Raw genomic sequence first — 15,516 nt, 5'->3', positions numbered from 1 at the left:
ACCATGGATTTAAAACCATTAAATCCTTCTCAGAAATTTGAGTTTATTGAACTGAATTGAATTATTACAATTCAATTTTGTTAAATATCCAAACGCAAGGTTTCCATGAATTAAGCAAATGAATTCATTCTAACACATTTTGTTGAATATCCAAACGCAAGGATTTTTTATTTATTTATTATTATTATTATTATTATTTTTGTGATATGCAATAGCTTTTCAGAATTCATATGTAGGGTGCATACTTGTGCTCATTCACATGGACTTTGACTATCTTTCTTAAATTTCTTTAATTTTTCTAATTTTTGTATCTAATTTTGAATTTCTAGGCCCTAAAACAAGATTCGAGGTGCCGTCAACAATGCTAACAGAATCCTTCAGGTCAGATTGTTGACTGAACCTGATTTTATTCAAATGATCTTAATAATCCATTTTATTTAAATGAGCAGACCCGGATGTGCGTCGGAGCTATCCGAATGTTGAGCGGGGGTCCTTGGAAGGTGGAAACCGCTGTTATGACCATGATGAAGCTGTCCATTTCCTATGGACAACATTGGAGTGGCCTGACCATTTGGACAGGCCGTGTTTATATCTGTATTTGCTCAAAATTGGAGCAGACCCGGATGTGCGTCGGAGCTATCCGGATGTTGAGCGGGGGTCCCTGGAAGGTGGGAACCGCTGTTATGACCATGATGAAGCTGTCCATTTCCTATAAACAGCATTGGAGTGGCCTATCCATTTGGATAGGCCATGTTTATGTATTTACTCAAAATTGATGGAGCAGACCCGGATGTGCGTCGGAGCTATCCGGATGTTGAGCGGGGTCCCCTGGAAGGTGGGAACCGCTATTATGACCATGATGAAGCTGTCAATTTCTTATAGACAGCATTGGAGTGGCCTGGCCATTTGGACAGGCCATGTTTATGTATTTACTCGAAATTGATGGAGCAGATCCGGATGTGCGTCGGAGCTATCCGAATGTTGAGCGGGGGTCCCTGGAAGGTGAGAACCGCTGTTATGACCATGATGAAGCTGTCCATTTCCTATGGACAACATTGGAGGGGCCTGGCCATTTGGACATGCCGTGTTTATGTATTTGATCGAAATTAATAGAGCAGACCCGGATGTGCGTCGGAGCTATTCGGAAGAGCGGGGTTCCCTGGAAAGAGGGAACCGCTATTATGACCATGATGAAGCTGTCCATTTTTTATGGACAGCATTGGAAGGGCCTGGCCATTTCCGTCGGATGGCCGTGTTTATATCTGTATTTGCAGGGACCATACCCTTAACCTAAACCAAAACCTATGACCTAAAACCTTAACCTATAACCTAAACCTCAACCTTTACCTAAACCTAAACCTTAACCTAAAACCTAAAACCTAAACCTAAACCTAAAACCTAAATGTATTCTCAAAGCCCTAAACCTAAACCTACACTTAATCCTAATCTTAACTCCCTAACCTAAACCTATACCTAAACTTGAAAACCCAAACATAAACCCAATCCCGAACCCGAACCTAAACCTTAACCTTAACCTATTCTCAATTCCCTAAACCTATATCTTATAACCTAAACCTAAACCTAAACATAAACCTTAACCTATACCTATAACCTTAACCTTAATCTATAACCTTAACCTAAAACCTAAACCTATAACTTAAGCCTAAATCAAAACATATAACCAAAACCAAAACCTATATCCTAAACCCGAACGCATTCTCAAATCCTATAACCCATAATCTAAACCTAAACCTAAACCTAAACATATAACCTAAACCAAAACCTATAACCGAAACCTATAATCTATAACCTAAATCAAAACATATAATCAAAACCAAATCCCAAAACCCAAACCTAAACCTAAACTTAAACCTAAAACCTAAACCTAAACCTATAACCTAAACTCAAATCCATAAACCTAAAACTAAACCTAATCCTCTAACCTAAACTCAAATCCCTAAACCTTAAATTATAACCCAACCTAAACATATACTTATAACCTAAAACTATTCTCAAATCCCAAAACCTATAACCTAAACCGAACCTTTCCCTAAACCTATAACCTAAACTCAATTCCCTAAACCTAAACCTAGACCTAAACCTAACCTATTCTTAATTCCCTAAACCTATATCTTATAACCTAAACCTAAACCTAAACGTAAACCTAAACCTAAACTTAAACCTGTAACCTATAACCTAAACCTAAACCGAAAACCTAAATGTATTCTCAAATTCCTAAACCTAAACCTACACCTAATCCTAATCTCAACTCCCTAACCTAAACTTAAACCTAAACTTGAAAACCTAAACCTAAACCTGATCCTGAACCCGAACCTGATTTCCTAAACCTAAACCTCAACCTATTGTCAATTCCCTAAACCTTAACCTATAACCTAACCTAACCTAAACCTAAACCTATAACCTAAGTGTATTCTCAAAGCCTTAAACCTAAACCTACACCTAATCCTAATCTCAACTCCTTAACCTAAACCTAAACCCGATCCCGAACCCGATCCCGATTTTCTAAACCTAAACATTAACCTATTCTCAATTCCGTAAACCTATATCTTATAACCTAAACTTAAACCTGTAACCTATAACCTAAACCTAAACCTAAAACCTAAATGTATTCTCAAATCCCTAAACCTAAACCTATACATAATCCTAATCTCAACTCCCTAACCTAAACCTAAACCGAAACTTGAAAACCCAAACCTAAACCCGATCTCGAACCCGAACCCGATTTCCTAAACCTAAACCTTAACCTATTCTCAATTCCCTAAACCTATAGCTTATAACCTAAACCGAAACCTAAACCTAAACCTAAACCTAAACCTATAACCTATAACCTAAACCTAAACCTAAAACCTAAATGTATTCTCAAATCCCTAAACCTAAACCTACACCTAATCCTAATCTCAACTCCCTAACCTAAACCTAAACCTAAACTTGAAAACCCAAACCTAAACCTGATCCTGAACCCGAACCCGATTTCCTAAACCTAAACCTCAACCTATTGTCAATTCCCTAAACCTTAACCTATAACCTAACCTAAACCTAAATCTATAACCTAAACCTAAACCTATAACCTAAGTGTATTCTCAAATCCTTAAACCTAAACCTACACCTAATCCTAATCTCAACTCCTTAACCTAAACCTAAACCAGATCTCGAACCCGATCCCGATTTCCTAAACCTAAACATTAACCTATTATCAATTCCCTAAACCTAAACCTAAACCATAACCTAAACCTAAACCTATAACCTATAACCTTAACCTAAACCTAAACTTAAACCCGTAACCTATAACCTAAACCTAAACCCAAAACCTAAATGTATTCTCAAATCCCTAAACCTAAACCTACACCTAATCCTAATCTCAACTCCCTAACCTAAACCTAAACCTAAACTTGAAAACCCAAACCTAAACTCGATCCTGAACCCGAACCCGATTTCCTAAACCTAAACCTCAACCTATTCTCAATTCCCTAAACCTTAACCTATAACCTAACCAAAACCTAAATCTATAACCTAAACCTACACCTAATCCTAATCTCAACTCCCTAACCTAAACCTAAACCCAATCTCGAACCCGAACCCGATTTTCTAAACCTAAACATTAACCTATTCTCAATTCTCTAAACCTATATCTTATAACCTAAACCTAAACCTAAACCTTAACCTAAACCTAAACCTATAACCTATAACTTTAACCTAAACCTAAACCTGTAACCTATAACCTAAACCTAAACCTAAAACCTAAATGTATTCTCAAATGTTTAAACCTAAACCTACACCTAATCCTAATCTCAACTCCCTAACCTAAACCTAAACTTAAACTTGAAAACCCAAACTTAAACCCAATCCCGAACCCGAACCCGATTTCCTAAACTTAAACCTTAACCTTTTCTCAATTCCCTAACCTATATCTTATAACCTAAACCTAAGCCTAAACCTAAACCTTAACCTAAACCTAAACCTGTAACCTATAACCTAAACCTAGACCTAAAACCTAAATGTATTCTGAAATCCCTAAATCTAAACCTACACCTAATCCTAATCTTAACTCCCTAACCTAAACCTAAACCTAAACTTGAAAACCAAAACCTAAACCCGATCCCGAACCCTAACCCGATTTCCTAAACCTAAACCTTAACCTATTCTCAATTCCCTAAACCTATAGCTTATAACTTAAACCTAAACTAAACCTAAACCTGTAACCTACACTTAAAACCTAAATATATTCTTAAATCCCTAAACCTAAACCTACACCTAATCCTAATCTCAACTGCCTACCTTAAACTTAAACCCGATCCCGAACCCGAACCCGATTTCCTAAACCTAAACCTTAACTTATTCCCAATTCCCTAAACCTATTGCTTATAACCTAAACTGAAACCTAAACCTATACCTTAACCTAAACCTAAACCTATAACATATAACTTAAACATAAACTTAAAACTTAAATGTATTCTCAAATCCCTAAACCTGAACCTACACATAATCCTAATCTCAACTCCCTAACCTAAACCTAAACCTAAACTTGAAAACCCAAACTTAAACCTGATCCCGAACCCGAACTCGATTTCTTAAACCTAAACCTATATGTATTCTCAAATCCCTAAACCTAAACCAACACCTAATCCTAATCTCAACTCCCTAACCTAAACCTAAATTTAAACTTGAAAACCCAAACCAAAACCCGATCCCGAACCCGAACCCGATTTCCTAATCCTAAACCTTAACCTATTCTCAATTCCCTAAACCTAAACCTATAACCTATAACATTAACCTAAACCTAAACCTAAACCTGTAACCTATAACCTAAACCTAAACCTAACACCTAAATGTATTCTCAAATCCCTAAACCCAAACCTACACCTAATCCTAATCTCAACTCCCTAGCCTAAACCTAAACTTGAAAACCCAAACCTAAACCCGATCTCGAACCAGAACCTAATTTCCTAAACCTAAACCTTAACCTATTCTCAATTCTCTAAACCTATAGCTTATAACCTATACCTAAACCTAAACCTATAACATATAGCCCAAACCTAAACCTAAAACCTAATATATTCTCAAATCCCTAAACCTAAACCTACACCTAATCCTAATCTCAACTGCCTAACCTAAACCTAAACCTAAACTTGAAAATCCAAACCTAAACCCGATCCCAAACCTGAACTCGATTTCTTAAACTTAAACCTTAACCTATTCTCAATTCCCTAAACCTATAGCTTATAACCTAAAACCTAAACCTAAACCTAAACCTAAACTTAAACTTAAACTTTAACATAAACCAATAACCTATAACCTAAACCTAAACCTAAAACCTAAATGTATTCTCAAATCCCTAATCATAAACCTACACCTAATCCTAATCTCAACTTCTTAACCTAAACCTAAACCTAAACTTGAAAATCCAAACCTAAACCCGATCCCGAACCCGTACCCAATTTCCTAAACCTAAACATTAACATATTCTCAATTCCCTAAACCTATGGCTTATGACCTAAACCTAAAGCTTAACCTAAAGCTTAACCTAAACCTATAACCTAGAACCTAAGCTTAAACCTAAAACCTAAATGTATTCTCAAATCCCTAAACCTAAACCTACACCTAATCCTAATCTCAACTCCCTAACCTAAACCTAAACCTAAACCTAAACTTGAAAACCCAAACCTAAACCCGATCCCGAACCCGATTTCCTAAACCTAAACCTTAACCTATAATTTAACCTAAACCTAAACCTTTAACCTAAACCTATAACCTAAACCTAAACTTAAAATCGAAATGTATTCTCAAATCCCTAAACCTAAACCTACACCTAATCCTAATCTCAACTCCCTAACCTAAACCTAAACCTAAACTTGAAAACCCAAACCTAAACCTGATCCCGAACCCGAACCTGATTTCCTAAACCCAAACCTTAACCTATAACCTAACATAAACCTAAACCTATAACCTAAACATAAGCCTAAAACCTAAACCTAAACCTGATCCTGAACTCGGACCCGATTTCCTAAACCTAAACCTTAACCTTAACCTATTCTCAATTCCCTAAAGGTATAACCTATATACTATAACCTATAACTAAAACCTAAACCTTAACTTAAACCTATAACCTAAGCCTAAACCTAAACCTAAACTAAAACCTATAACCTTAACGTTAACTTATAACCTAAAACCTAAAACCTAAACCTAAACCTGTTTTAATGATCAGTTTTATTTTTAAAAAGTGTCCACTTTTTTGGAAGAAGTTTATGCAATTCTTCATGATTCTGAATTATAATATTTTGTTGGTTTAATATTTTTTTTTCAGGTGAAAGACACAAAAAGAATTGTTGTTGATTTTTTTTCTTTTTTTATTTATGATGTTAAACTTTATGTATTTATGTGTGGATGAATGTAATGTGGATAAGATTGCTTGTGTTTAGATGGATGTAGTTTATGTTTGGATGAATGTAGTTTATGTTGGATTTATGTGGTTTGGGTTGTTTAGATGGATGTGAATGTGAATATGATGAAATATATTATATAACAGGTGTATATTAGGAAGAATACGATGAAATATATTGTAACAGGTGTATATTGACCCTCATAAAAAGGACGGTCTATGGCCGTCCTTTGAAGGCCCATAAGAGACAATCCATGACAGTCCTTTTTAAGGACGGTCCATGACCGTCCTTTTAAAGGACGGTTTATGGCCATCCTTTAAAGGCTTATCAGAGACGGTTTATGACAGTCCTTTTTAAGGACAGTCCATGACCGTCCTTTTAAAGGACGGTCTATGGCTGTACTTTGAAGACTTATCAGAGACGGTCGACGACAGTCTTTTTTAAGGACGGTCCAAGACCGTCCTTTTAAAGGACGGTCGATGGCCGTCCTTTAAAATCTTATAGGAGACGGTCCGAGACCGTCCTTTTTAAGGACGGTTCACGACCGTCCTTTTTTGGGACGGTCCATGACCGTCTTTTTTTTGTCAATAAAAATGACGGTTTTCGACCGTCCTTTAAGTAATACGACACGTCAAAATTTGACGGCCCTTGCGACGGTCCATGACCGTCCTTTTTGGCCATTTGAGACGGTTTTGGACCGTCCTTTTTTCGCAGTTTTGGCCTAGGCACATCCACAATCCAGATGTTGGACTATGTAGGACTCTAGACAAATGTGGCTACAACGTGCTCGGTGGTGGAAGTGGCAATTCAAATGGGATCCCACATACAGGCTTGGAACAGTTAGTTCCTGCACCAGTTGCATCCCACGGAGAATTTAGATATATGGATTTCTAAACTCACTAGGACTGGCATGAAAATGAAATCAATTGATATGAATTATCATTTATTGGCATTGCCAAAATAATCCCATTCCAATATTGTATAAGCTATCTTCCCGAAGTACTAGAAAAATGCATTATTGATGTTGGCCCACATAAATCAACTCCTTACACGGTGTTGTAGGAGTCGTTGACTATAGTGAAATAGCACAATTTTGAGCATCCCGTCTTGGGCCTTAACACATGGTGAGAAACAAAATGATCAGTGGTTCATGTTCTACATGCGAAGGTCTTTGATCAAACGGTTCAGATAGTTCAGTCGTCGTGGGTTCATTTTTTGGCCAATCCATGTGGACGTACGTTTTTCATCGGTAGTCTCATCAGCAGCACATGTTGGTGATGGGAGGCCCACCCATCTTAGTCTAGCTAGTTCACCAGAATGAGACATTTTGATTACAAGCTGCCTCACCATCTCTTGAAGTAGGATGAAGTAAAGGACATTCTCATCGACAACCAAGATCCAAGGCAATTGGGAAAAAAGGTTTCATGCGCATTACAACTTCCACTAGCCTTAACTTGGCATCTGGTCATGGGCTTCGTTGATACGATGTATCCTTGCAAGGCCATTAATAAGTTTTGTATCATTAGGAGTAAAATTCTAAAATTTAAATATGACTTAAGGATTTATTCACCCCGATACAAGACTCACGTCAATGATCAATATATCTCACAAAAGAAAAGAAAAATGTACTAATGACTTCCTCTTCCATATAAACTATATTTATAGAGATGGGGAAATAGAAGAGAGAGCCATGAGAGAGAGAGAGAGAGAGAGAGAGAGAGAGAGAGAGAGCAGTTGGTGTTGGTTTAATGGTATGATTTATTTTTATTTTTAAATAAAAGAGACAAAGTTTGAGCAAAAAGTAATCTGAACTTTCTTTGCTTTTTGCTGGCAGGAGTAGTCGCACATGGGAGATATAAGAAAACTATTTCTCCTTTATGCATCGAAGCATATGATAAATTTATGTTGAGCTCTTAAGAATGCTATGCCATGAAACATACATGCGTGCCCACACTTGTTTCTTTGCTGCTGTTTTTTCTTTTCTTTTCTTTGATCAAGTCTATTGCTACAATATGTGACTTTTTTTGTAACAATTTTGTAACAATTTGTAAAACTAATGTTTACTTTGGCTGACACCTTCGCGTCAGGTGTCCACCACATAATACATATGATTATTATATATAGTATTTTCGAGAAAAAAACTTAGCAGACCATTAGCCGCTCTAATATCTTTTCCAAAAGAGGTCTTTCTCTTTTTTCTTTAAAAATTCTCCAATGTTTTTCCCTTTTATAAAAAAAGTGAATGCATTATCAGCATCAATCACTTGTACGGGTGCACATCGAACTAGTAGAACCGTGGAACCGGACCGGAACTGACCAAATAGTCCGGTTCGGTTCTGATCCGGTTCTAGAGTGCACGGGTTTTGGTTCCAAAATTTAAAGAACCGTGTAATTTGATTTGGTTCCGATTTGGGGGTATGTTGAACCAAACCGAACTGTGATCCGAACCATGGATCCGAACCATGAATCCGAATTGTGGATCCGATCTGTGAAACCGAACTTGGAGCCATAAGGTTACAATATATTTAAGTTATATATTTGACTCATGATTTATGGTTTACAATACACCCTTTGCATGTTTTCATAAATTTATTTTTTCACAACATATAGAATATCTAAATCATTCATCAAGTAGATCACATCACGAATAAACATGGGCTAAATTATAAAATAGAATATGCAATTAGGCCGGATTATAAAAAGCCCAGAACCGTGGAACCAATACGAAAGCGAAACGGTTTTCACGGTCCGGTTCTAGGGTGCTAACAGTCCAGTTCCGGTTCCGAAAATCCTGGAACCGTAAGGAACGGTTTGGTTCCGATTTCACCCTAGAACCGGACCGAACCGAACCGTGTGTACCCCTAATCACTTGGTGTTTGAGTTGGCCGTTCCTAGCCGATTGGTAGTTGTATCCCAAAGTTTTTTTAAATTATTTATTATTATTATTATTATTATTTTTATTGCAGGAGATTCGAATCGGTCATCTATGTCATCAAATGGATGTGAATAATTTTCAGTAAAGCTATATAGATCCATGCTTCTACTGAGTTTGTTGACACTATCTTCTTATCATTTCATTCGTTCTTTGATATAGGAGCTTTACTTCTATTATATTCTGTGTATTTCTGATCTCAGAATCTGTCATTAATCTCTGTTAATATTTATACATATTTATTTACGGTTAATAATTTTGTTGCATTGAAATAACAGTTAGCCTCCCATTTAATGCAGCAGCTGCTGCTGCTCTGCATCAGTTCCATTACAGATGAGGGTACCCTAAGATAGCCTATAATGGAAGATCCTAAAACTTCAGCATTGGACATTTCTTCCATTGATGTGGGCCTTTTCTATATATATTTCTTTCTCTTAATCATCTATTATATAGGAACATTTCTCCATCCGTGCCACAACCCGCTAAAGGAATGGTTTGGATAATCAAAACATGATGCCCAGATGTAAAGAACCTTGTGTAGAATAAATCATATTCGAAAGATAAAATAAAAATCTATATACATGTTGATGAGCAAGACCTGCTATTCCTTCTTTCTAAGATGGATGCATCATGATCAGCGTGATCCTATCTGATTAATAATTGGGCCTAAGTATTAGGGCCAGGCCCAACCCATCACTTAACTGGGCCTTTGAATTTAGGGACGTCCTGCTCCGGCATGGCTTCAATAGACAGGATCTTTTACCAATTTGCTTCAAAATCAGGCCCATACCTAGCCCACCTAGCTCTACTATAAACCCCAACTCCGAAACACAATGGGCCAAACCTGGAGCCCACTAACCCGGTTAAAAGATTCGGTGACTCATTCAGCCCTAAGTTGAGTAGGGGCTGACTATAGTTCAAAAACTCAAAAACTCTACTCAGACTCAATTTCTAGTCAGGTTGGGCCAACTGGAAGACTGGATGAGTCTGTAGTTGCCTGACTCGATTTTTTATTATTATTATTTTTTATTTTATTTTACAATTAAATTTATAATATTTAATGCATTTAAATATTTTTGAAAAAGTTAAATTGATAAAAATATCCAAAATAAAATATAACTAGCTTGGAGAGATGAGATTGGCTCTTCGATTTTTATTTTTTTTTTAAAATTTCATTTCTTTAGTTTGAAAACAAGAGCTGTATGACGGGGTCAGTGACTCAGTCCAGCTGATTCGTATTGAGTCTATCCATTAAATGCACACGTGTATATGATAAAGCTTGTGCACATGCTCCACATGTGCCAGCATGGCACGTAGGCGCTAGAACTAATCCATCCCTCAGGTTGGTCAAAGCTTATATATATTTTTCGAAAAATAAAATCTAGTCTAATCAGCATGTGGGTCCAATATTTGAAAATTGTGGATAGGTTAGCAAGCTTCAGCCAATTTTTCCAAAGGTGCAGGTTTGTCTTAAAAACTGTGGACCACCTGACCAGTGGGACAACCTAACGCGGTTCCAGTCCTTGCCTGAGTGGTAGACTCTAAGGAGTTTCAACACGAGGTCTTGGGTTCGAAACCCATAGGTGGTGAAATCCCACTATGGCGTGCGTGGGTGTGTGGCGGGTGCGGGTGCATGTGTTAACAAAAAAAAAAAAACCTAACTCTTGGTCTAGGGATCAATAGAGCAGTGCCCTTCTGATGGATGGGTTGGATCTTGGATCTATCGTGCCATGCTGGCACATATGTGACATAAGTTTTAGTGCACACGACATATGGGCTGATCAAAGCTTATATGTTCCGTACATGTTATAGATGCATGCATATCAAGGGTAATACTCTGCTAGAGTATAAAATAACTCCACTTGCACAATTCCTCTACGACTCCTCTTGCTACATCTTGTTAATCCTTTCTGTATACGCATGAATCTGCTGTTTTCTTAGCACATTTTATTTTTGATGTTGGATATGGATTAAGCACGTTCCTAACATACATGGTCCGAAAGAAGCCCAAAGAAAAATTGACAAAATTCAGTGTAATTCGACCAATTGACCGATGGGTTGACATGTCAAAATTCCACCAGAAACTCCAGATTGATTGTTGGACAATTTCTGTTAGCTTCGACATATCAACAATTCTGGTTGATAGGTTGAAGGCCCTATTCAACAGGTCAACCAATCAATTCAATAGTTCGAAATGTATAGAATTATTAGTTTTAGTCTTTGGACGTTTTTGAGGCCGTTCAACCGATCGAGCGATCGACTTTTGAGTTGATTGCAGAGAACGACAAAAATTTCTATGATTTTCAGAATTTATTTCCTTATTTGATTAGGAGTCTTTTGATTATATTTTAGGATTTGTTTATGGTTATTTAATCACGCTAAATTTATTTATTTTGGAAGAATCTATTAATTAAAATTCTGATATTTATATTATTTCTCTCATGGATTCAAAAAAATTCTCTTGTGAATTTAAAAGTACCTTGTGGATTCAAGGTGTTTATTAATCGAAAAAATTGATGATCGACCTCATCACATCTTTCCTTGCGTCAATTTCGTAAATAAAGCATTTTTAATTAAGTGGATCTAACATAACTAGTTGGACACCAATGTCCTGCATGTTGCCCTCGCGTTGTGAGGGTATGACATCCAACCTATCCAGCCAATTGGCCCCACCATACCTAACACAAGAATCAGGCCAATCCACTCATCAAGTGGGACCCAAAGTAAATGTATACTTGAAATAAAATGCACGGTTGCTCGTTCTTTACTACGGTGGGTCAACACAAAAAGGGGCTCTTTGCGCTGCTGGTATATGCGGTAGCACGTAAAATAGCGCACTTGTACAGAGGCGTAAACAATGCTCAAGAGTTATAATACACCCCATGCGTAGAATCGCCAACATAAGAAATTAATATAATATCATGTGGTACAGTGGCACACATATTACATATTAAACGCATAAAAAAACATAGCACACTTGATCTAAGAAAAATTCAGACTCCTTTCTAAAATTACTCTAACATCCTAAGAAATAACTATTAAAAAGAATTTCTACTTTGACAATGACTCTATGTTCCCTATTCATGGAAAAAAGGAAGAAAATAAGACTTGTTGCCATCTTCTTCCCACTCTAAATTATCCCACCATCCTTTCTCACCACGTATCTTCCTTAGAGAATTGTGTGCGCCGTGGAGAGAAAGAGGGAGCTTTTTCAACTTTGGGCAACCAAGGACGTAGATTTCCTCCAAGGAAGGAAAATGCAGTGCATAGCTAAAGATGCTCGTTAGTTCTGAAAGGCCCCGGAGTGTTATACATTTGAGTTGCATTAGCCCTATATCTCCAACTTCATCATCAGGAATGACCGTATCTATTACTTCTTCCAGCCGATAGCAAGCTCTTATGTCAATTGTTTCAAGACTTTCAAGTTGCAGTAAACCATAAATTTTCTTCAAATTGTAACAAGACGAAATCCTTATGGTGTGAAGGTTTCTGAAGCATCCGCGGCCCACCCGAATGCAATTTAAGTGGTAGAGATCACAAAGCTTGAGCGATTTTAGGCTCGAAACAGGATAATCATCATCCTTCTTTGCATATCCACTAATCGTCAACTCCACCAACCCAACGCAGCCCATAAAAGCAAGCTGTTGAAGACTTTTCATTGCAGTAAAAAGGGACGATAGTTGGTTGGAGATAGTCAGATCATGACAGCTGTACAGTAATAGATATCGAGTCACGTTCCGCAGCTTGCTAGAGCAGAGCAACCTTTCAAGATCATGCACATTTGATAAGGTGAGATTAAGATGGTTTAAACGTTCCAGGCCTCCCAACTCACTCATATTTAATCCCTCACTCCCTTCTTCCCACTTTGAATAACTTCTAAATAGTTTTAGAACTCTTAACTCAGAAAGCCTGGAGATTACCCGTTGAGGAATTGTTTGCAAACTAGTTGTATACTCCAAGTCCAAGTGCTTCAGCTTCACCAGATTTCCTATCTCTTTAGGCAATGATGTGATATTCATGTTAGATAGATTGAGATACCGTAGCTCTGACAAGTTACCGATCGCTGCAGGAAGCTCCTTTAAATTAAAATTATAGGACAGATCCAAGACCCTAAGACGAGGCATGAACTGAAAAAAATCAGTGTGGACCTTTCTAAAATACTCATTCCCCTGGAGCAGCAAGGTTAAGAGGTATGGGCATTGAGGTGTCCCTGTTACTTCTTTTATCTCATTATTCATTAGAGATATCCTCTCAGCCTCCTTCCACCTTTCAACCTCTGGTGTATGCGTCAGTCCCACACCAGCTCTCACCAAAAACCTATTCTTCTTTCTCCCGCACTCTGAAGCTATCCATAATGCCAGATCACGAATCATGTCATGCAACTTTACCTCTGTTTTTTCATCAGAACCACTCTCCAACAAGCATGCAGTCTTTAATCTTCCAATGATATCATGTCCCTTGTTATGGGCTTCATCAAGATCATCGTCCCACCCATCTAAGAATCCTTCGCCTATCCAGTAATCTATCAGTTGTTCTTCGCTAACGGAGTCGTCCTCCGGAAACAGGGCACAGTACAGGAAACATGATTTAATCATGTCGCCACCGAGATTATCATAACTGAATTTCAAACGCAAAAGCATTTCATCATCCATACCTGATATCTCTGATGGTGGCTTGCTCATGCTAAGAACTGATATTGCATGCTCCCATTCCTGTGGGGACTTCTTGCATGCCATGGCCCGCCCAATCGTGATGAGCGCGAGGGGTAGACCTCTGCATTCTTTGGCAACCTTCATAGCAAGGGACGGTATGTCCCGATGAGAAATCATGGCCTCTTCACCAACATTCTGTTTGAATAGATTCATTGCTTCTTGCTCCGGGAGGCATTCTACTCTGATTTTCTTATTGGCAGCCATCCGGCCACAGACGTCCTCAAATCGTGTAGTGAAGACAACCTTGCTCATGCTCTGGCTACTTGGATGGGGAATTCCGACCATTTCTAGATCCAACCGTTCCCATATATCATCAAACAACAGCATGAATTTCTTATTGCTCAAGACCTTGTAAATGTCTCGAGCCCGTGTCTCATTGTTGCTTTCATTCTCCGGCCAAGACAAGCCCAACCGCTGCCCGATATCCTTCTGAATCTTTTCCACATTTAACTCTTTAGACACCACCACCCAAATGATGAAAGCAAATTCATGAGTTATTACAAGGAATTGGTCGTTAATCTTTTTTAGGAGAGTCGTCTTCCCGACTCCCCCCATTCCAAATATTCCAATAACTCCCACTTCATCTTCATTAAGCCAACTTAGAACCTTCTGGAACATCGAGTCCATGCCCACAGCTGATGTGCTAGGCATCTCTTCAATGGCATCGGGAAGCGGCTTGTATGCCACCTCACTGAAGGACTCGCCTTCGATTTTCAACACAGCTACATCTTTCAGCATCTTCGCCACCTTCTTCCCAAGCTTGTAGCCCGACCAACCATTTGGACGGCAATTCCCAAAACACCTCGCCATCTGCCGAAATTCTACTTCCATCGCGTTCACTTGTCTTTCGGTCTTTTCTACTTTTCTTAGCCACCGTTGCACTTGATCCGTGCATTTGAGAAGTTTCTGTTCGGCAGCATCGACCTTTGACTTCACGTCGTTCCTTATGGATTTCAAGTCGTCCATGGCTTCCTTCAGCAAGTCGACATTTTCTCGGAGGTTGATGATGTAACATTTGCATAGGTTGGTGGAACCCCACAAGCAAGAAACAATGCTGATGACTCCGGTGACGATTTCCATCGCTACGGAGAGAGAAAATGAGATGGTTAGAATGTATGAAAGAACTCTCACTAAGCTATGATTATTTTTGGAGTTTCTAATTTCCACAGCTTTTTTTAGGAGTAATCACAACAAGATAGAAATACAAAAATCAGGCAGATATAAAACTCATGTGGGCCACACCACAATAACCATATGAACGGTTGGATGGCATATAAACATAATGGTTGGCTCTATGAAGGTTTCAAAGGTGGACATTTCCTTTACACTTTGTTTTGTGTGGCACACATGAGTTTTGGATCTGCCTGTCTTCTAGACTCCTGTGGTTTTACTGATGGAGGAGTGGATTTGTCGACTACAGGAACACCCTGTGAACTGGCAATCCGCGTCCCAGAGTAACAGAGAAATGATGGTC

At 38.3% G+C, this 15,516-nt stretch overlaps 1 protein-coding gene across 1 annotated transcript in view; it reads right to left on the bottom strand.

Annotated features, from left to right (window-relative positions):
* Positions 1-12,215: 12,215 nt before the first annotated feature.
* LOC131223386 (probable disease resistance protein At5g63020) overlaps positions 12,216-15,516 on the bottom strand; it is a 29,234-nt gene continuing 25,933 nt past the window's right edge. The window contains exon 2 of the mRNA XM_058218790.1: positions 12,216-15,124. Within this exon, the coding sequence (XP_058074773.1) occupies positions 12,408-15,122 (2,715 nt within the window). The 5' untranslated portion in view covers positions 15,123-15,124 and the 3' untranslated portion in view covers positions 12,216-12,407. The remainder of the gene's footprint in view (positions 15,125-15,516) is intronic.

Source organism: Magnolia sinica, chromosome 13 (assembly GCF_029962835.1).
Source record: "Magnolia sinica isolate HGM2019 chromosome 13, MsV1, whole genome shotgun sequence".
In the NCBI taxonomy this organism is placed as follows: domain Eukaryota; kingdom Viridiplantae; phylum Streptophyta; class Magnoliopsida; order Magnoliales; family Magnoliaceae; genus Magnolia; species Magnolia sinica.
Note: the sequence above shows the minus strand (reverse complement) of the source record. Positions and strands in the feature narration are given on the sequence as shown.